This window comes from Rhipicephalus microplus, chromosome X, assembly GCF_043290135.1.
Source record: "Rhipicephalus microplus isolate Deutch F79 chromosome X, USDA_Rmic, whole genome shotgun sequence".
Lineage (NCBI taxonomy): Eukaryota > Metazoa > Arthropoda > Arachnida > Ixodida > Ixodidae > Rhipicephalus > Rhipicephalus microplus.
In genome coordinates, this window is record NC_134710.1 from 383199759 (window position 1) to 383223793 (window position 24035).

At 52.4% G+C, this 24035-nt stretch overlaps 1 protein-coding gene across 1 annotated transcript; it reads right to left on the reverse strand.

Moving 5' to 3' along the window:
* Positions 1–19001: 19001 nt before the first annotated feature.
* Positions 19002–21124, reverse strand: LOC119161039 (alpha-(1,3)-fucosyltransferase C). Its single transcript, XM_037413359.2, has one exon. The coding sequence runs from the start codon at positions 20798–20800 to the stop codon at positions 19709–19711; it is 1092 nt and encodes a 363-aa protein (XP_037269256.1). The 5' UTR covers positions 20801–21124; the 3' UTR covers positions 19002–19708.
* Between the last annotated feature and the right edge of the window lie 2911 nt (positions 21125–24035).

Consider the following 24035-nt stretch of genomic DNA (forward strand, 5'->3'; position numbering starts at 1 on the left):
GTTCTGTTCTCGTGCTATAACTATCGTCATCTAAACAGTGGCTCACAAGGAACGGGGGTAAGGATGGATTAAAAGGGATAGGAATAGTGATAGGGAAAGAGAGGCCCACATATAGAAGTAAGGAGAAGGTAGGAAAGATGGACATGGTTGCAGGAGTCCGAGGAGGGGGGGGGGGAGGGCACCTCAACAGTAGCTCACGAGGGAGGAGGGATTAAAGGTAAAGAGAGAGGAGCAGGAGGGTAGAGAGGCGTAGAGACAGCTACATACGGAAGTCAGGAGAACATAGGAAATATGGACACGGTCGCAGAAGTCCGGAGACGGGGCACCCCTCGGCGAGAGCTCCTGTCGGCGTCAGGAGATGGCGTAGGGCGAGCCAGTCGGCCAGAGCTGCGCTGTCGTCGAAGATCGCGGGGGCACAACCAGTCGGCACGAAGTCCAGTGAGCGAGTCAGCGAGAAAATCCTGCCGACGACAATGTGCTACAGTACACGGGCCTTCAGCATTTTGCCTCTACAGAGATCGAACCCACGACCTTAAGGTCGGCAGCCGAGCGCCACTGCTACACCACCGCGGCGGGCCAGACTTACACTCAAATATCGTGGTAGCATGTGATGTAGATGCTGTCGTCTAGTACAAGACAGGCGAAGCTGGTGACCACGTGTGCTCGAGGTGCGCGTGGCAGGGCTCCTAGCCTAGAAATACCTTTACGTGGCATTGGTATGGACTTATATGTGCCTGTCATTTTGTCTTTTGGAGCTTCCATTTCAGGGTTCTCTAATGCGACAGTATGCGTGGCCGTCCGGGACTACATTGATGAAACTAATAGGTTGACCAATTAATCTGTTTTATTATCCTAACATGTCTACAAAATTATATACGTATAAAAATAAGATTATTGCTCTATTCTAAGAATAAATTAGTTTCTTTATTTAAATAATTGTATGCATTATATCAAGCATCACACTTTCCTAGGTTATCGGTAATCTTTCTATTTTATCTCCATTATTCTAAATCTGAACAATAATTTCTAAAACCACCTGATTCTTGGCCAATCCCCCATAGTGGGCATGCGCTACGATCAATAGGTGAACAAGAACGTGGTATTGGAATAAACCTGTGGCCACGTAACCCAGCCTCCTGCCTTCTCGCTCGTCCCTGACGACTTCATCATGGTGTCAGAAGAACAGGTGCTACCAGCGGACATCGGCTTCTAGTCATCATCCTTGCGAAGGGCGCCGCAAGCAAAAAAGCACCGATCATGGCGTCATTCGTTATTCAACCGCCGGACGCCTTCAATTTTTCGTCGCCGAACAAGTGGCCGAAGTGGAAACAGCGTTTTGAACGTTTCCGAACCTCTTCAGGCTTGTGCGTGAAACCCAAGCAACATCAAGTAGACGCCCTACTCTACATCATGGGTAAGCAAGCCGAGAAAATCTACGCCACCTTCGCTTTATCCGAAGAAAACTCCAAGAAATTCGACGCTGTCGTGGAGTAGTTCGACAAGTATTTCTTGCCGCGACGCAACGTAATCTTTGAACGAACCAGATTCAACACCAGGCTGCAACAAGATGGTGAGTTGGCCGAAGATTTCGTCCCTGCGCTTCACACGCTTTCGAAATATTGCGAGTTCGGTGCTCTTCGAGAGGAGTTCGTGCGCGACAGCCTCGTGGTTGGGATAAACGACAAGCAGCGATCCGCCAGGTTACAGCTCGACGCAGAGCTCACACTACAAAAGGCTCTAGATTCTGTTGGGGGCCCGTCCTATGTACGGCTGACGCAGAAGCCTATAGCTAATGTTTCAGCCGCACACAGTCGTTCCGTGCACGGTTAACGTCCCCCAACCGTAGCTTGCCTCATTGCAGCTACTACTACGGGTTCGGGCGAATAAGGCAACTGGCCAGATCAACAACAAACACTTTATTGCTAAGCGTTAGCAATCGCGCGTCACTGTCGCGGGGAGATACTACAGATAACAAAGGTGTTGACGCTTACACCTCGGTCGTGGACGTCCTCGGCTCGCAGGAGGGGTTGCGGGTTCGTCCTCCTGGGATGGTCGCTGGTGTCAGAGAGCGAGCGCCCGTTTGCCCGCTCGTTTTGTTCCCCGACCCGATTTCCCTCTCCCTGACGAGAATGGTACCTTTCCTCGCTGAGGGAGAGGGGAACCTGTTCCTGGCGCCGGAAAAGGGGGGGGAATCGCACGCGCCGGCCGTGGGGGAAGGGGTCCCCGCAACCAGGCGCGTGCGCTGCCCTAAAAGGGAAAGGGAGGCTGGGCGCACCTGCTCCCCACATCTCCTCCCCCCTTAAGAAGGCCCCCGAACGACAGAGACTGCAAAGAGGGAATAATTCGTTTTATTCGTCCTCTAGATAGGCCAGAAGGGCCTGGTCTACGTCCATGCCCTCGGACCGTTCGGTGTCTGCCGCGGGCACCGCCGGAGCCCCCACCGCTCTCTCACCCGCCTCCAAGGTCATTGACGCCACCTCCGGTGTCAATGCAGCCGCCACCAATGTCTCTCCCGGCCCCGCCGCCCCCCGCTCTACGGTAGCCGTTATTGATAGCGGCGCAGGCGGACTCTCGCTGGACGCGTGGCCTGAGGCAACTCTCAGCAGCCACTGCGCGAAGTCCGCCTCCTGGGCCGCCCGCGCCAGCATGGCCCGAACCGCGGCGCCGGAGCGCTCCTGGGATGATTCGCGGCTGGATGGTTGGGTAGCCTGGGTGCGGTGCCGGTGTAATTTCCCCAATTCGTGGGAGTTATGGATCACCACGGCGCCGCACTCGCAGAACCGCGTCCCTGCGGGCACTGGAAGGCAAGCCCCGTTAGCCCTCCGGTCCGCGTCCTCTACCGTGCGCCCCTGAAAAGGGCGATACAGGTGCGCTGGGGCGACCCCAACTCGGGCCCTTTCCTGCCGGCGCCAGGGCCTCGAGGAGACGTAAGACACCGGAGGGTCGCCTCCATCCTGGCTGGTCCAGGTTGCCACGTCTCGGTGGTTGCGGCCGTGAGGCGATGCGGTCGGCTCGCCGCGTTGGGACCCTGGTCTCGTTCCCTGTGAACCGGCGGGTCGTGATGGTGACGGCGAAGCCGAGAGTTGGTGACCAGGCGGCAGCGCGCGCGGACCCCCTCGGTGGCGGCGGCTCGAGTGGCTCTGCCTCGGCGTTCGCGGCCGGGCCGCAGTGGGGTAGGGCTGCCATGTGGACGTTGGTGGGGGTGGGGGCTGGCCGTAAGGAGGTGGTCTCCTCTCCTTGCTGTTCCGGCGGTGCTGTTCCCAATGGCGCTCCATCTGTTCGGTGAGAGTGATACAGATAAAGAACGACAGGTTAACAATCGCACCTGTGTTGCGCGCTAACCCTTGCACCCCGCGTCGAACATATCAAACGCGGCCTACCGTGCATAGTTGCCTCCGACTGTTACGCAGGAAGTAGCGCGGTTCTGGGCTCCTGACCCGGTGTCGAACCATCTCACCCGCCGCGCGCGGCTTGGAGGGGGACTGACCGTAGTCCTCATGCGCCTCCCGTGCTATGTAGCGTTTCAAGTCACATACATGCACCGGTCCGCCGCTCGGTTTGCCTTTCATGTTCGCGAGTCGATAAACGAGCGAAGAAACTTTCTCTCGCACTCGGTACGGCCCGGACCATTTCGGTGCCAGCGAGGCAGCAAACTGTTTGCTAGCATTACTGAGAACATGATGGCGCCGCATCACCAGATCGCCCACTTCGTAGTGTACGTTCCTACGCGTGCGGTCATACTGCGCCTTCTGCTGTGCCCTAGCAGTGCTGAGATTATGTCGAGCTTTATGTAAAGCTTCCGCTAGCTTCTCGCGCAGCTGCGTTGCGTATTCAGCGCGTGCTGATGTCGCCACTGGCACTCCACTGCGGTCCGCGAGTACGGTCTCCATCGGATTCGGCAGTTCTCTCCCCAAGTTCAGAGAAGAAGGCGCATACCCAGTCGATCGGTTTACGGTCGATCGTAATGCAAAACCGATCTCTGGAAGATAGGTATCCCAGTCCTTATGTCTTTCAGAGAACGCGACAAGCATGTGCTTGATGTTGCGATTGACTCGCTCCGTGGGGTTCGACTGAGCATGGTAGGTGGTTGTTTTCTTGTGCTTAATGCCCAACGCGGCGCACGTGTCAACAAACACCTTCGCAGTGAAATAAGACGCGTTGTCTGTAATCAACTGCTCGGGGAACCCGAACCTGGTAAAAACCTCCATCAACTTCTCTAAAATCACTCGAGCCGTCAGCTTCCTAAGGGGAAAAAGTTCTACCCATTTAGTGAAGTGATCCGTGATCACCAGCAAGAACTTATTTCTGCTAGGAGTTGAGGGGTACGGGCCCATTACGTCACACGCTGCGATTTGCCAGGGAGTCTGACTGTTAATCGGTTGCATGAGGCCGGGCGGACGTCCTCCTCGCGGCTTGACGCTTTGGCACACACGACATGAACGGGCGTAGCGAATCACATCCCGCTTCATACCTGGCCAGGTAGCGAGGCGACACAACTTAGCGTAAGTCTTAGGGCCGCTCGCATGCCCACCAATGCACGAGTCATGAAAGTAGCGAAGAAGCGCTCCTCTCAACGCGCGCGGTATCACGACTTTAAATGACTCACTTGTGTCATCGTCGGATGGAATGTACCTCAGCAGGACGCCGTCAGAATCTAGCAGATATGAATCCAGCGCGCTCACAGCACTACCAGCTGTTGCCGAGCGCTCCGCACCGACAGCAATACCAGCTGCCCCCTTGTGCGCGGTGGCCTCACTACCACCCGGCTCCCGGAGCCCGTCGAACACCTTTCGACAAAATGGATCTTTCTGCTGAGCTTCTAACAGCTCCCTTCTGCTGAAAACAATCCCTGCGCTAACGACAGCCTCTACGTGGTTCACGCTCTTAGCTCGAACTAACGTTTGCTCCGCTGTTTGCGTTAGCGCGAGTGTCTCGCTCTCAGTTCGTTCCGAATTAGTCGCGTGACTTGCCTCGTGTCGAACTGGAGCACGCGATAGTGCGTCGGCCGCGGCATTGTTCTTACCCTTGCGGTAGCGGACGGTGAAGTCATAACGCTGCAGCAACAATGCCCAACGCGCCAATCGGCCACTTGGTTCGTTCAAACGCCTCAACCACGTGAGCGCCATGTGGTCCGTTTCAATCACAAACGCAACTCCGTCTATGTAAAAGTCAAACTTACGGAGAGCAAAAACTATCGCCAGACACTCTTTCTCGGTTACTGAGTAGTTCCTCTCCGCCGGTGTCAACGTACGGCTCGCGAACGCAATCGGTCGGAGGGAACCTCCATGCTCCTGAAGCAAAATTGCTCCTAAGCCCAGGTCGCTTGCATCGGTGTGAATAACAAACTCCCTGTTCAAATCGGGTAGCTGCAGCTGAGCCGTGTTGGCCAGCAACTTCGTGAGGCGACGCAGTGCGGCCTCTTGCTCTTGGCTCCAAGCCCAACGCTCACCATTCCTCAAGAGCTTCGTTAAAGGCGCCTGCACTGCCGCGCAATCTGGAATGAATTGGCGATAAAAATTCACCATCCCCAAAAAGCGCCTCAGCTCACCGACATTGTTCGGCGATGGATAGCTCACTATCGCTTCAAGCTTACCCTTATCCGGCAAAATGCGACCCTCGTCAAGCGTAAATCCCAATAATGTTATTCGGGTCGCCGCTATCTGAGCTTTGTTTGGGTTCAAAGTGATGCCCGCAGACCTCAGCCGTTCTAGAACGTCTCTCAAGTGGCGCACGTGCTCTTCGAACGTTTTCGAGTAAACCACTATGTCGTCTAGATATGCGAGTGCGTGCTGCCACTTTGCATCTCCCAAAACACGGTCCATTAGCCTCTGATACGTAGCGGGAGCGCCCACCAAGCCAAACGACATTCTCCTGAATTGGAAAAGTCCTCTGTGGCACGTGAAAGCTGACTTCTCTTTATCCCGCTCGTCCATCTCAACCTGAAAATATCCGCGGCTAGCATCGAGCGTTGTGAAGTACTTCGCCCCGCCTAGATTGGATACTAACTTAAAATGGAGGGAAGAGGATACGCGTCCTTCTTCGTAATTTCATTCAGCCTGCGGTAGTCTACACAAAGGCGATACGTATCATCTTTCTTTGGAACTAGAACTACCGGGAAACCCCATGGGCTGTTTGACCTCTCAACTACGCCTGTTTCGATGAGTTCGTCCAAGGCGGCGTCTAGTGCTTTCCGCTTAGCTAAGCTGATTGGTCGGGGATTGCATTTCCAAGGGCGTGCATCACCCGTGTCAATTCTATGCTTAACCAGCGTAGTGCGGCCGGGACAGTCAGTAAACATCGCGTCATATTCGTACAACAGCGACGACAGCTGCGCTCGTTCCCCCTCTAGTAGGCTCTGTGCCTGTACCAAAAGCGGGTGCACTGCCCTTTCCTGCAGCGCAGCACATTGCTCCGGCGGGGCGTTTACTCGCTTTCTCGGCGCGCTTTCCTCCTCGCGTACTCGCGCCTCTCCCTGCGATTGGCATGCTTTTGTCAATGCGGAGGCCTTCGAGAAAAGCTTCAGCGCGTCTCCGTCGCGCTCTCGGTAACCACCGTTTGCAATGTCAATGACAATACCCGACTTAGCGAGGAAGTCTCGACCCAGGATTAGAGACATTGACAGCCCTGGAAGATGCACGAAACGTTGTCGCCTCACGCGTCTGTCCCAGCGGATCACTAGCCTAGCCGCGCCGCTCGATTGTGCTGTGCCCGTAGCTAGACGGAAGATGGTGTTGCTTTGCCTCAAGCGGATGTTGTTCTCGCGGAGATGGTGCAACACATCGTCACCGAATAAAGAAGCGCTTGCCCCAGTATCCAAAAGTGCTACGAACTTTTTCCGAGCTATCGTTAACTCGATTAGCGGCGCGGGCGAGTCTACGGCATCACCTGCGCGACAGACCGACGGTGCAAGTGATCCGAACGCATCGGTAGGATTACTAATCGCCGCGCGGGGTCCCATGTGGATCACCGGCGGCGCCGTCCGTTTCCCGAACCGCGCGTTTGCTCCTGACCCGGCGTGCGGTCGCATTCGCGAGCGATGTGCCCTGGCGCGCCGCACCGATAGCAAGGACCGCGGACACCACGCCGGTTCGCTCGTAACTCGCCTCGATAAGGTGGTCCTCGCTCTGGATTGCGCCGCTCGTTAGGCCTCGCGTCAACCACGTGCTCCTGCCTTGGAATGTCACGCGCAGGGGCGGCGTGTGCCGTACGGAGCGCGTAAGCGTAGGGGTCTAAAGCGCGGTTTGACAGCTCCCAACCGCGTGACACGTGCTCATCAGCGTACGATGCTGATGCGTTACCCCTAAACGCTTCTGAAGTCACTGCGCCGCCGTTCCATGCACAGCGAGGCTCGATTGACTGCGCGGCGGGCGGAGGGGGGCGATACGAACGCGCTGCGAGGATGTCCCCTTGTATGCGCTTCGCCTCGGTGGCGAGCTCTTCGAGGTCTGCGAACCTGCATCCCCTGAAGTGCGCCGCGAAAGTCGGGTGCGCCTGTCGGGTAACACGCTCGACCTTTTCCGCGTTGGTGGCGTGAGGGTTCGCGAGACGATACAATTCGTCCATCGCCCGTACGTATTCCAGCAAGGATTCGTCCGGATGCTGGGTGCGCAGCTCCAACTCCCTCCGCAAACGCCACTCATAATTAGCCGGTAGGAATTCGCCGCGAAAGCTTTCGCGGAACTCTTCTACCGTACGGGCGCGATGTCCGGTTAGTCGGAACCACCGAGCCGCTTGCTCCGTGAGCGACACCGGGACCACGCGCTCGAGAAGTTCGGCATCAGAAAGACCCGTCGCCTGCTGATAATGGAGCAACCGGTCGAGATACTCGTTGGCGCTCTTGCAGTCGTGGTAACCCGTGTAGGTCGGAACGTCTACCTTGACACGTGGTCGCACATTTTGCACGGGGGCCTGCGCTGTGTTCTGCAGGGCGCTCGCGAGGCTTTGCATAACTGACAGCGCATTCTGTAAGAGTACCTCGCTCGAGGGCAAACTGTTGCCCGAAGACTCGCCTATAGTTGAGGCGCGTGTCGTAACTTGTGGCGGCGCCTCTCTGTTCGCGTCGCGAGATGCCGGAGCGCCATGCGGGCCGCTCTCCGTCGTAGGCCTACTCTCTGCTAACGCGGTCTCTGCACCCTCCTGATCATCCCGCGTGAAACGACCAAGCTCTACGCTGTCGGAAAGTCCTAACAGTACCCCCGCGTTAGCCAAAGGATCGCCACTCTGCGACGCGACATCCGACAACATTGACAAATCTTGGAATTCCGACATGCCTATTATCCTACGTGTGGAAGAGCGCCCTGGCACTTGCTCGCGTCCACAGAACTAGCCGCGTTGCCAAATTCGTTACGTTGGGCGCCAGATGTCGGGGGACCTGTCCTATGTACGGCTGACGCAGAAGCCTATAGCTAATGTTTCAGCCGCACACAGTCGTTCCGTGCACGGTTAACGTCCCCCAACCGTAGCTTGCCTCATTGCAGCTACTACTACGGGTTCGGGCGAATAAGGCAACTGGCCAGATCAACAACAAACACTTTATTGCTAAGCGTTAGCAATCGCGCGTCACTGTCGCGGGGAGATACTACAGATAACAAAGGTGTTGACGCTTACACCTCGGTCGTGGACGTCCTCGGCTCGCAGGAGGGGTTGCGGGTTCGTCCTCCTGGGATGGTCGCTGGTGTCAGAGAGCGAGCGCCCGTTTGCCCGCTCGTTTTGTTCCCCGACCCGATTTCCCTCTCCCTGACGAGAATGGTACCTTTCCTCGCTGAGGGAGAGGGGAACCTGTTCCTGGCGCCGGAAAAGGGGGGGGAATCGCACGCGCCGGCCGTGGGGGAAGGGGTCCCCGCAACCAGGCGCGTGCGCTGCCCTAAAAGGGAAAGGGAGGCTGGGCGCACCTTCTCCCCACAATTCCGTTCGCCAAATCGAAAGTGTCCGTCAGCAACAAGCGGAGCTCGACCAGGAAGTGTCATCCTTGAACAATTGCATCCGGTGCGCCGACCAGTCCACGTGCTTCAATGCAAGACAAAACGGCAGTTATCTACATGGGGCAAGCAAGTAATCTTCACCCCCCGGTAAAAACACAGAGCAGAAACCGTGCCGTTGGTGTGGTCAAGAGTGTCACTCTCGCACTCTCTGCCCAACACGCTCGGAAGTCTGCAGCAATTGCCAGAAGAAAGGTCACTATGCCTCCGTAAGAATTTCGCGACGCCTCGATGATGTCGAAACCAATCACGGAACTTTAGAAGCAGGATTTCTTGAAGCAATCAAGACGACGGATGCTGGAAACTGAGAAGCAACAGTCTTCATTCAAGGCCAGCCAGTAGACTTCAAAATTAACACCGGTGCCAATAAACCCGTCCTCCCGACGCACGTTTTCCAAACGCTCAAGGACAGGCCGCTTCTATCAGCTTTCTATCAGTTCCCTCTCGTCAGCTGCATGGCCCAGGTGGAAAGCTTCTTCCAGGAGCAGGAGTGGCACAGCTCTAGCTCATCTACCGCAACCACGCAACTACTCAGGATATATACGTCCTAGATCAGATCTGCACTACGTTGCTAGGCAAGCCAGTCATCAAAAAGCTACAGCTGCTGACCTTCGTAAACGCCGTTGCCGACAAAGTGAAGCAAAAAGAAGAATTTCCAGCGGCGTTCCAAGGACTTGGCAACCTGCTCAAAGAACACAGGATTCAGCTTCAACCAGGAGCAAAAACCTTTCGCACTCAGATCCCCGAGGTGCATCCCAATCCCATTGTACGAGAAAAGAAACTTGGAACTTCAAAGGATGCAGGAACTTGGTGTCATATCACCTGTTGATGAGCCGACCGAGTATATAGTGTGCACCAATGGTAGTCGTCCCAAAGCCCTCCGGAGATGTGAGAATATGCGTCGACTTTACAGAGCTGAACCGCCACGTTCTCAGAAAATGGCATCCTATTCCCTCCATGGAGCACACTGCCGGACTTCTTCATAGAGCTTAGGTGTTCTCCTATCTCGATGCCAACTCTGGATTTTGGCAAATTCCACTTTGTGAAGAGTCAAGGAAACTGACTATCTTCACCTCACCGTTTGGGCGCTTCTACCATTTGGCATTGCGTCAGCTGCTGAACATTTCCAGAAGCAGATGGCGTACATATTACAAGGCATCAGTCGAGTTGTCTGTCATATGGACGACATCCTCATCTGGGGTTCCAACTGCCAAGAGCACAATGAGCCACTCCGAAACGTGCTGCAGGCACTTGCAAAGGCTGGAGTGACACTGAATGACAGCAAGTACGTGTTTAATGTTCAGCGCCTAACATTTCTAGAACACTAGCTCGATGAAGACGGAATAAAATCCGACGAAAAGAAAGTTGAAGCCATAATTAAAATGGAGAGTTCCAAAAACAGGGCCGAGCTGCAGAGAGTTCTCGGAATGGCAACGTTCTCAATCTTCATTCTCAATATCTCTGATATTCTTCGAAGATTCTTGACGACTTGACGCCTAGATTACAGCGGCTAAAGATGAAAATGATGCAATATCGATATGAGGTTGCATATGTACCAGGCAAGGAACTTCTAGCCGTAGATGCACTTTCGAGAGCGCCTCTGTGAGAGACGGGAGACAGCGAGCTCGAAGAAAGCGTTGAAGTTTTCCTCTGCTCTATGACAACCTCTATTCCAATAAAGCAACTCTGTTTACAACGGTTAAATGTATCCCAACAAGCAGACCCTATTTGCACACAACTTCGCCTGCTGTGCGAGAAAAAACGGCCCTGTAGGAGATACTTAGGACTTAACCAAAAACCATTCTACGACCACCGACACTATCTCACTGTCGAGGATGACTTACTCCTCTACGCATAGCGAGTTCTCGTCCCTGACTCATGCCGAAAAGAAATCCTACGTACGACTCTTGCACGAAGGACACTTTGGCATAACAAAGTCACTGGCTCGAGTCAGAGAACGTGTCTGGTGGCCCACCATAGGATCGGACGTCTCGTCCCTGGTGAAGAGATGTCACATTGCATCGAAACAAGAGTAAACAGGAAAATGCCACTAATAAGCTCCGAATTCCCTGAGAGGCCTTGGCAACGCATCGCGATGGATTTGTTTTCTTTCAAGAACCAGTGGTGGTTGATAGCTACCGACTATTATTCAAGATACCCCGAACTAGTTCGACTTGAGAAGCTCACTTCCTCGGCCGTAATCAACCACTGCAAGTCAATTTTTGCACGCCACGGAATTCCCAAGGAAGTGGTTTCCGACAATAGCCCGCAGTTTTCTCCAACTGAGTTTTCACTCTTCGCCCATATACTATGGTTTCAAGCACATTACATCTAGCTCTCACTATCCTCAGAGTAATGGACTTGCAGAGGCTGCAGTGAAAGTCATCAAGGCATCCATGACGAAGACCAAGGACCCTTACCCAACACTTCTAGCTTACAGGTCGACAACTTGGAAGAATGGATATAGCCCCGCCAAACTGCTCATGGGTCGCCGGCTGAGATCCAGGCTTCCTCTGTGTTCCACCAAGCTGACACCCCAATGGCCAGATCAAGAGAGTCTTTGGAATTTTGAGGAAAGATACAGACGTCAAAGGAAAGACTTCGACAGACGTCATGGAGTCCGCAACCGGCCGGGGCTTCAAGTACAAGCCCCAGCCGATGAGCCTCGATCTTATTGGGTCAACACCGACACTGGTGCTGTGCGTAGAAACCGGACGGAGCTAGTCCCATATTCCCGAAGTCACAACAACGCAGATAGTACCAGTGCCAGTTATTGTGCTAAGACACTCGCTCGCGTTGCCAGCTCACTTCCCACGGGCATACCAGAAGTGGCAGGTGCGTAAAGCCGCCTGCTGCAGCGAACGTCGCTTGATTGCATTGAGAGATGTAGATGCTGCCATCTAGAACAAGCCAGGCGAAGCTGGTGACCACGTGTGCTCAAGGTGTGCGTGGCAGGTCTCCCAGGCTAGAGCGCGGTATTGGAATAAACCTGTGTCCACGTAACCCAGCCTCCTGCCTTCTCGCTTGTCTCTGACGACTTCAACAGCATGTCGCATTTTATCTAATATATGTTTATCTCATCAACGGATATCTCGAGATGAAATACTGTAGCATATTTTAGAAAATCCCGTTGTTTGCAAAGTACAAAAATGCAGAACGCTTATTTTTTTCTTCAAGTGGTGTTGTGTTTCAGGTTTCCGATGGAGGCGGAAATGTTGTAGGTCCGTGTGCTCAGATTTGGGTGCACAATAATGAACCCCACGTGGTCAAAATTTCCGGAGCCCTTCACTACGGCGTCTGTGGAGGGCTCCGGAAATTTCGACCACGTGGGGTTCTTTAACGTGCACCCAAATCTGAGCACACGGGCCTACAGAATTTCTGCTTCCATCAGAAATGCATCCATAAACATGTCGTGGCATACGTGCCGGGCCAATGCTGGCGTTAGCGCGCATTCTGTTTGCAGTTGTCGGAGCTTCACTGCTTCCGCACGTGACAGTTCACGATGCGGGGGCGGAAAGGCTCTCCTGGCCTCTCTGTATGCCGCCAGGATCCCTCCGTAGTCGGTGAGGGGATCGAGGTCTTCTTCACGTTCTTCACCGCTGGTTTCGGGGAGACGGGCTGCCGCGGTCCGGCACGTGATGAGATCACGGGCCACAGCGTCCGCCTCCTCGTTGCGGTTCTCGATGTCGGGGGCCAGTTGTCGTCCCATGTGGGCTGGGAACCATTTGAGGGCGATGGTTGGTCCTGCAGCGGCGCCGCGAGCAGCCCGCGAAGCCGCGATGGACCTCACTAGCCGCTCCGTGCCCCGCCAGACCATGCCTCGGGCAAAATTCTTTGTTGCCTGCTTTGAGTCGCTAAGCACCGTGAGCTTGCCCGGCGTACTTGTGGCCAGGGCTAAAGTGTAGCGTGTGCGAGCGTGAACTAGCCACCCTCCACCACATCATGTGGGGCGGGTGTAACAGTGCTGTGAACAATGGGAACGGGCAGTGCCAGGACGCCGCGTATCCCGAAGAGGTGGGAGCATGAATACGCTCCGAAGACTCAACGACGCAACGAAGGGCCATCCAGCGGCTTGAGGAGGCCTTGGCAAAGCAGAATAGAAAGGGAGGGGAGCCGACGCCCCGGACAACGGGAGGGGAGGAACCCGAGCAACCAACGCCTAGCCGGAGCACAACGTCCTCAAGATCTAGGCCCTGGGACTATGCGACTCTATGAGCCATAGTCTTCAGATAGGGAATACCTGCGCCCCGCGTGGCCGGTGACTTCCCGCACGCCGGATGCGTAAATAAATGTTGTTTCTCTCTCTCTACATCAGAAATGCAGCTGCCGCAGCCGGGATTTGATCCTTCGACCACCGGGTCAGCAGCCGAGTACCTTAGACCACCGCGGCGGGGTGCCGTTCCTTTTTAAATCACGCTGCGTGATAATTGGGACGCCGTGTGTGTGTGTGTGTGTGTGTGTGTGTGTGTGTGTGTGTGTGTGTGTGTGTGTGTGTGTGTGTGTGTGTGTGTGTGTGTGTGTGTGTGTGTGTGATATAAACTCTTTGAAAAGTTGGTAAAAAGCTAGTAATCACTGGCAAAAAGTCAGTAACAGCAGCTGTTACTAACCTTCTTGGACCATTACTAACCTTTTCCGAACATTTTACTACCCCCGTTAGCAAGCGCTTGGAGATTGCAACGGTTACTATTTTTTCCGCACTGTTAGCAACTTTTCGTCATGCACGTATTAAATGAACTTGTTAAACAAAGTTTAAAGATTATTACTACGATCGTGTAACAACCTATTTAGTAGCACGGGGATGCATTCAAGTTCATTGAGACAATGTGTGTAAACTTACTACCCAGTCTTTCGTCTTGGGAGATGATTTGGACTCCAACCAAAAGTTTTGAAGAAACCCAACGTTTCGGAACCGACTTGGTTCCTTCCTCAGGGGTGACTGCGGAGGCTACGTAGCAGCGTCGTCTTCGAAACACTCGCGGGGTGGCTAATGACCCCCCCCACCCCTCTCTCTCTCGCTCGTTTTGTCGTGGAGCGCAGTCCGAGTGAATAAGTACACTGGGGGAAGGGTTCCGAGAGAGCGGTTGATGTTATGGGCTGTCCTCTGTATGTGCCAGGACTCGAGTAACAACCTTCTCCTCCAGTTCGGCTCGCTTTCAAGGATGGCCGTCGCTTCGAAATTTACTTTGTGATCCAACGTCTCAGCATGTTCTGCGCTGCGCTCTTTGTAGAACTTCCGCACATCGTTGGCGTGTTGCTTCAGTCGTTCCGGTAGGTTTTTCGTCTCGCCGACATACGACGAGGGGCACTCGTCACGCGGAATTTTGTAAACGACACCGGGGCGCCTGTCCATTGTTGGCCGGTCTTTCGAGCGGGGGAGGAGGCGGCCCAGCGTACACGAAGGCACGCGCGCGATGCGAACCCCTTCCTTTCTGAAGATCCGGGCTAAGATCTCGCTGGTTCTCTGAACGTATGGAACCGGTACGCGTTTCGGGGGGCTGTCAATTGAATTTGATTGGTGTTTTCGTATCCTCTGTTGCCCTGCGCGGTGGGTGGTGGCTCGAATGAAGTTTTTTGGGTATCCGTTTTTTCTGAGGTCAGCAATTACGCGGGCCTCCTCTTTCTTTCGCTTGGTGTCATTAGAGCATAATTTCCTAGCTCTCTCGAGTAGCGTGGTCACAACCGAGGCCTTGTGGCAGGCGGGGTGGGAAGAATCGAATTAAAGGTAGCGGCCAGTGTGCGTTGGCTTCCAAAAAACGGAGAACTCCAGGCCGTCACGCTTTCTTGCCACCTGGACGTCGAGAAAGGGCGGGCAGTGGTCGCTTTCACACTAGGTCGTGAATTGTATGGATGGGTGCACAGAATTTAGGTGTTGTCTGAAGTTTTCAACTTCAGCCGTTGTATTGACGCAAAAGCAATCGTCCATATAACGCAGAAAAAGCTTGGGTCGCGGAGAAAAGGAGCTGAGTGCTTTCTCTTCTATGTACTCCATGGTCAGGCTGTTAGTAAGGGTGGAGCGAGTAATTGTCACCAATTTTCCCGTTACTAACCTCACTGACTAACCGGTTACTGACATATGTGACATATTGTTAGTAAACTGAACTTAGAAGTACTATAACCCTACAACCCTGTATGCATTGCCTCGTGGTGCACCATATACTGCAAATGCAGTATGGTGCACCACGAGGCAATGCATACGACACGTGAGGGGCAGGGGCGTAAGCAGAAATCTTTTTACGAAGGAGAGGGAAGGGAAGGGGGCACTTTTTTGAAAAGGTATTTTTTTCTCTCTGTATACCACGGTAAAAACGCCTTATGGCTCATGTCATTCATAGGATGACAGGCGTCATAAGGCCATTCCAAAAAGAAGGAAATATTTTAGCTAGAAAACCAGCAGTGAAATGATTAAAAACGGCGAAGAACACTTTTTGCGAATGAGAGCATAGTGTTTCAAATTGCCTGCGTAGATAGTGAATTCAATAATGGCCACAATTAACTCACTATGGATCAATTTCATCATAATCAATAATTTTGAAAAGCGTAAGTACCGAGCGGCATTCTCCTTTTCACTGGGCTTTGGCACTACCTATTTTCCAAATTTTCAGAAAAAAATGTTGTAAAAAATAAAAATGGTACAAAATGAACTGGTATCAAGCCAGGGTCGTAATTAATCCAAACATAAAGGGGAGGATGATCTTCTTCGATACAATCTTGAAGAAGAGAAGTCCGCTTGCCGAAATAGTGGCTTTAGTGACAACCCGTACTCACGAATTTTTTTTAAATATGGTATCAAGGAGCGGTTGCTGGCTATGAGTCCTTGTGCAACTCGCATGGTTTGGCGAAAACTATAGCGTCCGCGCGAATATATGACAGACAACCTAATGGTTTGGTGGAAGAAATGCCAGTTTTTTTTTTCCCGGTGCAGAAGGCGGGGGGGGGGGGGGGTACGTGGGGAGAATGCGCGATGTGAACGGCCGAACCTTCATCTCCCACAATCGCCTCTCCTTGGATCCGCCGTAACAAGGGTGGACTGGGCCCGGGAAGGACAATTATACGGTTTAGCAATGTGCTGAGTACTACATCAGGTGCAACTCTGTGGAAGCTATGCAAGAAGTTCGCCCAGCAAAACGTATAACATTGCACGTCTCGTGGTCCATCGCGTAACATCTGATCAGTGCCGGTACACCCTCGCGTTTCTTTGTGCTTCTCCTTGGCGCGACAGCGAACAGAACAAAGCGGAAAAGTCCCCCCCCCCACAAAAAATATGAAAAAAAGACGAAAAAACGTGAGAACCGAATGACTCTGTGGTGTCGAGGTGTCACGAGATAGTAGTCGTTCCTGAAGAAAGGAATACCTATAATTTTTGTCTGCCTCTGGGCGACACGGCGCAGTGCCTTGTTGGGGATGGGATAAGGGAATAAAAGAATATGAGAAAAAGGTTAGTAGGAGCAGAAAAGCACTCGTGGCATACGAGCTAGAAAAGATGGGGGTACACGGTCGATCCGTTGACAAGATGGATGGGTGGATGCATGGATGGATGTATCCGGCTGTGCTCTTTAGATCGGGCGGTGGCTCACGCCACCTAGCCATAATGTTAAGTTAAGGATTGAATTTCACTCGCGCCTTGATTGTAGCCACCAATCAAGGCGCTAGAAATAATCAGGAGGAGGCCTCTCCTGGTTATTTCTACCTATTTAAAGTCTATTTTGCATTCACTGTCCGTAATCCCCAATGCTTTGAAAAATTATGCGCCATTATATTGAACTAAAGGGTGGAGCCCTTTACAGAACATTATCAAATGTTTAGCCATTTCCTCCTCTCCACACTCACTAAATACTAGTACACTGTACTCCGTGCTAAATACCATGTCTGTGCCTTCGTATTTGGCTCGGTACGTCTTCCTGCGCAATAATCCCGTTCAAAGAACTGCCCCGAGAATTATCATAGATCTTTTCTTTTGCAATTTCCAGCTTGAAAGTTTGGTAGGTCTCCAGAGATGATTTGGTAAGCATTCTTATTTTCCACGTATGTCCCTCTCTGTTTACTTCACCTTCTTTTTAACCGATGTTTCCTTTTGGCTTGGTATGATGCTGTTGTCTAAATGCTCGCTTGACAATTTTCGAGTTCGCTTCCTTCATTAGTATCAACATTCTTCGTGTACAAATAGCTGAAAATTTTCTTAGCCCCCAAAGCTCCTTTCTCATTTTTCTCAATAGCTCCTCAAATTCTATCTTACCGCTATAGCTTCCCTGCACTCAAACAATGTCCATCCCATGTCACCCTGTACCCCCTGATTTGGGGCGTTCCCGTGTGCTCCCAAAGCAAGTCTACCTATGCCACGTTGTTTAATTTCCATTCTTGCTTTAACCTCTGATTTTATGCACAAGACCGCAGTGCCGAACGTCAAACCCGGGACCATGACACCTTTCCAAATCCCTCTCACAACGTCATACCTATTATATAGTTCCACAGTGCCCTATATTTTTCGCTGTCGAGAGAAATCAACGCTCGTCCGTGAGCGATTTGCGAACAAAAGGTGGCCTGGAAGGAATAAGTTGGCAAGATCTGCTCACCGGGACGACTTCTTCGGCCTTTATTTTTTGGCGACTGACGACGCGTGAGAGCACTTGTTTTTTTTTTATTTGTGGTCGAATGCGCGGCTCAGTTGTACATGCGATGACATTGCCACACGGAGGAAGGAAAAAGGTAAGGAGAGGGCATGCCCAGCCGGCGCAGGGCGTAAAAAATGTGGCGGAAATGACATCATGGCGGCCATATTCAGTAGGCACAATGCCGGCGTTGTTATGGTTACGTGTCGCGCAGTGAAGCTGGTCTAGCAGTGAGCGGCCGCGGCTGGCGGCGGAATGTGTGCCTCCCCAGGTCTCGTGCTGAGCCGTGGCGGACAATATCTGTGCTCTGCGCCGCGTTATTGGTTACGCAGTGTTCGTCTGGCTGTTACATTACTCTTAGCAACGTTTACAAATCTCTTTGTCCATCACGGGGTTTCAACAGTGCGTAGAACAAGTGCATATCCATGTGTCGTGCGGCGGATGACGCGGATGAAGCAGTTAGTCTTCAGCGAAATGACGTTGGGCACCATGACGAAGCTGAATGACGACGAACGCCTTGCAGGTCAGTGACGGTTGAGCAGTGCTCCTGCTTGTGACAACGGACGACGCTGTTGAGCCCAGCAAGACGCCGTGAGGACCATGTGCACATACGTAGTTTCGTGTTGTGTGTGTACAGTAACAACTTGCATGTGCGTATTAAAACACCTTTTCTGTTCCGCTTGGTACACTCTCCACCAGCATTGCATGTAATCCCAACGTAACAGCAACCACGTTCAACTGTCACTAGCACTGTGCTCAAAGTCACCACGGTCGCAGAATGCTGACGCAGGCGAGTTTCACGCGGAACACGGACACAGTGGCAGGACGCTGCGTCAGTCGCGTGGCGGAATGCAACCGTAGAAGGCACACGACCGATCGTGTTGTCTGTACAGTTGCTGAATTAATGACGTGAAAGCACTCGCCGTTGTCAGTGCATCTAGCGCGCGTTCTCTCGTAGTTGCTTCGTTGTCAGCGAGCTGTTACTCTTTGTTATTACTCGGACGAAGCGATTTCGCTGAAGGTGTCCCGCTGGCTCTGAGTGATGAGCCCAGTTCCATTAGTTTCGGATCCTCACGACACACGCGCTGCGCAGCCCACGTGCTTTCCGAGCCGGAGAGGGAGTCGCGCCTTCTGCTTCGCATTCATATGTAAACAAGAGAGGAGAATTTGCCTACTCAATATGGCCGACTTCCGGCTTCATCGCGGCTTCACAACGAGTGACGTCAGGGCCTCTCCTTACCTTTTCCTTCCTCCGTGACATTGCCACGTCGGTTTTGCGAGCGAGACGCAGCAGCAGTTCATGGTTGATGAACTGCCTGTTCATGATGAACTGCCGGTCAACCTTGTCAAACTCGCCGAACGAAAAAAATTATAGGATTATGTTTACGATTGGCATACCGAATGATGTTGCGCAGCGTGGTCAAGAAGCGTCTATTTTTATTGCGAAATATCAAACTTAATTTCCCACGGCCGAATCTATCTGTGTGAATAAGACGTCTACAATGCGCAGTGACGATAGCTGTCCCGCTTGGCCGCGGCGTCTACAGTCCACGTAGTAACTTGCGCGAGAACGATATGAATTATTTTTCAACGTGTTATCGCCAGTTCCCCAATAAATGAGAGACTATCGACGACAGGCAAACAACGGGGGCACACGCGGCGGTGCGGACTTTTGATAGGCTGAATATAATCGCAAAAAGCACATCGCTGCAATGGCTCGAGTAGTATCAGCGGCATTATGGAAAATCTCTAGGAGTGTTTGTTGCGACAAAGAATATGTTTGGGCCTCAAATGGTGCGATGCCACGTAAAGTCAACTTCGGCGCACGGTTAGCGCAAGCTGTATACTGGAATGTGCGCAGCAAGACGCCGGGACATGTAATTATGACGCAATTGTACGACCACTGAATAAAGAAGGAAACAGGATTATGTTGACCGTTAAAATAGGAGTTCATCGGGTAAATAGAATGTGTCTAAAAGTTTTACTCGCGAGTATTTATCGGAATTTTTCAAATTTGCCCGATAACAGGGAGCCCTATATAGATATCTATAACGAACGTTGCGTACGTTATTCTAAAACTGTCCAACAAGTAAACTGCGCGTAAGTTGCTATATATCGTCCGCACTAAGCCCCGACGCTGCCGTATCTAAATGTTTTCTTCCACGTATAACAGCGAGCTTGATTGAACCACCACTCATTGAAATCACTGTACGCTTTGACCGACGCAGAGGAGTTATGCAGCATTCTGCAGAAGCCGCACCCGAAGTGCTCCCAAGCGTACGAGTAGTTTTGCCTCCATGCGTGGTAGCTGTTGTACAGGCGCATATCCGACGCCACGAGCTTCATGTGCTCGGCGAGCTGGCGCACGTTCCGGAAGGCCAGGGCGTCGATGTAAGAACCTGGCGGCGCTATGCGGCTGTAGTTGGCGCCGCCCAGCACCACGGGCACCATACCCCAGTTGAGGGCATTGAAGAACTTCTCGGTGACGTAGTCGGTGCATATGGAGTTCTCTAGGGACAGGTAGAAGTAGTAGGTCTCGGACGCCTGGTGGTAGCAGCGCTCCGCCATCTTGGGCAAGCATGAGGGGCCACCCTTGGCGCCACACGCACCCACCACGTCCACTTGGATGAACTTGCTGAGCTCCCGCACGAAACCCTCGCGGTTGCTGAACGTCTTACAGTTACTCACTAACCACAGGGCATGGCGGGTCTTGTTGGCCCACCAGTTGCGCGCAGGCAGCGTTGGGCGGGCCACCTTCTGCAACCAGGGCAGCACGTTGACGTCCGAGTCCGAGCGGTACGTGGCCGTCCAATTGATGGCACCCCGCAGTGCGTCCGGTAGCCAAGACTCGTAGGCGGGTGACTCGTGGGTGAAGAGCGCCCAACGCTGACCGGGCGGCCGCTCCGGCGGCAAGTCGTCGGCGCGCACGTCGCGAAGGTGGAATACGACCAGCGCGCTCGCGCCCAGTGCGCTGCGGTTCGACGTACGCACGCATGGCGGGTCGCCGCCGCACGCGGAGGGCTTAAGCTCCGCGCTCCACACCTGGTCGCGGAAGAACGGTGTCCACATGAGGATGACGGGGGGTTCGGCACGCGCCGCTGAGGGCATTGCGCTGCTCCTCCTGCCGGGCAGCAGCACGTACACGGCGACAAGGACGGCGCCCACGAGCAGCGCCAAGACGCACTTGGAGGGCACGCGCATCGAGCCGTCGTGCATGGCAGCGCGGCGCTTTTATGGGGCTCGCGGCCGGCCGCTGTCCGATCAGCAAGTGGCTCCTCACATTTCAACGATACGCGCGGATTACGCGGCACGTGATGCGGCCGCCTGCAGTCACAAAATGCGACACGCGCGGTTTGTCGGAGGCGCAAGGTGCGCGAAGGGTACCGACTATAACAAAGCTAGCGCAATATGACAAGAGAAAACGAAAACAAAAGATAAACTAGAGTGTGCTAGAAGCTTTTGAGTGGCGCGAGCAGCTGCCTGGGAGCGGCCGTTTCGGCGTGGAATGATGCGGTGGCGCTGGCGTCGACCAATCTTCCCGGGCGGATGGCTGGCAGGCGTTCCGCGTACGTGTTGGTACCTCTCTGTCGCGCCTAGTGTAAAGATGATCTCGCTCTTTTTTTTCTTATTCACATACCTCCCCTTTTTCGCGCAAATAAAGGTTATTTGATATTATTGTTATTGAAGTTGCTGCTGACCGCACTGCAGCCCGAAGCAGCATAGCACATTGTAAAATATAACGAGCGCGTTTTTTTTTTTTAATTTTTAAAGTGTACACATTTTAGACGAGAAACCAGCAGGCCGGTACACACCGGAAGCGCCCCCCCCCCAAAAAAAAAAAAGGGAATATGGTGCACACAAAACGAGGAACTCTTGGTCCATTAAACGTAAAACACAAAAGCTGGATTCAAATAAAAGGTTCATTGCTTGTGGTTGCGTGCACACACGACAAAAAAATAGGCTTAATTGATATTATTTGAAGAACAGCAGAGTTTTTCCAAACCTTCCTTTGGTTTTGAAATATGGGAATAGATTCATTGTTGTGGGACCCACAGAAATGCAAATACGTAATACTGCAAAAGAATGTCTTAGGTGAAACATAGTAGTGGAAGATTTTGAGAGCTTAAAAAACGCAATAACACTGCAAAGCAGAGTCGTAACTAATGTTAATCATAATTGATAACATAAAATGCAAGGTTTACTTATTTTTGCAATTAGGTAAATTGTAAAAAACGTAAAATATAGAGCCAGGATACAAAAGATAACATAAAGCAAAGCAAACAGAACGACAAAGTTAATGTTGTCTTTCCAAAATGCATTTAAAAAAAGATGTTATGGTCGAAAGATCGCTTGAAGGGACACTGAAGTGCAACAAAGAATTGGCTTAGATCGATGAATTATGCACCGAGATCCCTAATGCTGCTAAATTTACCATCACAGGTTTAATACAAAAAGATTCAAGATGAAAGATTTATTTTGAGATTTCGCGTCATTATTTGCACGTTCTCTCGCTTACAAGCCTCTTCTAGGAAAAACTGTTTTTCTTCTTGGTGTACCGTCAAAAAAATAAGAGTGTAAGAAAATATGCACGAAAAATGACATCTTTTTTACGCCACTGTAGCAATTTATAGCCTACTCAATTTTGGGTGCTTCTGTGCGTTTTTGGCACTGTAGAAGATTTCTCATCTTGACTTCATTTGCGCGTGTAGACCGTGGGTAAGGTCCGATGGTGGCAAAAATGAAGTTTCTGCTGCTCCACAACAGAGTGGGACGCTTGCAACAAGCTGCAGAGCATCTGAGGCTTCTCGAACAGTTACTAAACTGGACTTGCTGATTAGTTTCTCTTGCACGAATGCTTCACATTGCACGATTCCATTGTCTGCACAGGTGAAGTATACGGCTCGTTGAATGCAAAGTTCACGAGTGCTAGGATTCAGTGAGCACGCTACGTACGACACGCCGGCAAATCCAGGAAACTCGTGCAGCGCCCATGACTTCGATGGTAGGACAAGACCACGAAGGTCACCGAGAGTTACAACCGCGTCAGACGAGGGACTTGAGCTTGCCTCGTCAGCTTCGTCGCCATCTGCAAAAGTTGCACCGTTGGTATCCACAAGGAGCTGTGCAGGAGTGCTAATGCGTCGCCGTTTTCTGTTGTCATTCTCAGCCTGCACACACTGATGATGCCGCTTTGTTTGGGTCCGCGAAGCCGGAGTTTTGAGCGTCAAATATGCAGGCAGCTTGGGCAAGATCGTCGGGACTGCATCAGGGGCAAGTGTCGGCGTTCCCCTAGGAATTCAAACTTGAACACCATTGATAACATGTACGTAGTCTCTCACAATGAAATGCGGTTTGAAATGTAACTCGCACATAGCACAATCGGCGTCAAGCGGCTTGTCAAGCCGATGGAGGTTCCGCTCCCAAAGAAGTCGTCGTTCTTCGTCTTTCGGGGCCTTAGAAAGTGATAACTTCCGACTTTGTTTCCCACGCGGATATCCAGTTGTGCAACCTAGCGCGTAACAATGGTTTAGACGCTACTTCTTCGTCATTTCGCGACTAAAACCGAGATGCCGGCCATGCCGCCGAGCCAGCCGAGTAAACCAAGTGGGAAGATTGGGCGATTGCAGCGCCGCCGCTACTTTCGCCACAAGTTGGGGATGGAGAAAGTAAGGGGAAAGCGTTTCGGTCGCGCCGCTCAAAAGTTCTAGTACACTCTAGATAAACCCCGCGCGCCTCGATCCGATGTTGCCAGACTATGCGTCCTCTTTCGACGAGCATGGGGCCGAATCCTCGCGTTGACACTGTGCTCCCGCACGTCGCTGCAATCGCTTCCCCACAGTGCCTCGGAGGCTCGCTGAAAAACTACAGGGCAGCGCACGCGTTTGGAATTTTCCTGGCCACGGAAAATGCTTCAAAATAGGTCGCCGAAGGAATTAAGCAATATGTTACGGGTGGCTACAGCCACGCTGTCGGATACTTTAAACGCCTCATTTAAGGGAAACGCATCTCAGTGATGTGAGCAGATTATCACGGAGGCTCGGTATCGAGAATGTCGATTGCTGCGAGCTGCCAGCCATTCTGCGGGAGTCTTGAAATCCCCCCGTTCTCTGAATGCGTTCTTTGGCCGCGATAACGGTGGGTCGGCCAAGCACACCCCGTATTATTGAGAAAACGTTTGCTTTCCTAATACTATGCGTATGAGAGCGACGAGCTACACCATCATCGACGTCTCTCTCCTAAACAAAGAGCGGAGGGACGTTTTCCAAAAATATACCCTAGCGAAACAGCCTCCTTGCACACTGGTGCTAGTTAACATCATCAAATCGCAGCATGTTAGGTGTGAGGAGGAAACGTTGCCAGACATCTGGTGTTCCTCACATGGTTTCCTTTACTAGGGATAACAAACAAAACCATAAAAGCAGCTCCACACTAGGGGTGCCAAGGAAGTGCT

Coding starts and splice junctions, on each gene's coding strand:
- LOC119161039 (XM_037413359.2), bottom strand. CDS start 20,800: ATGCACGACGGCTCGATGCGCGTGCCCTCCAAGTGCGTCTTGGCGCTG.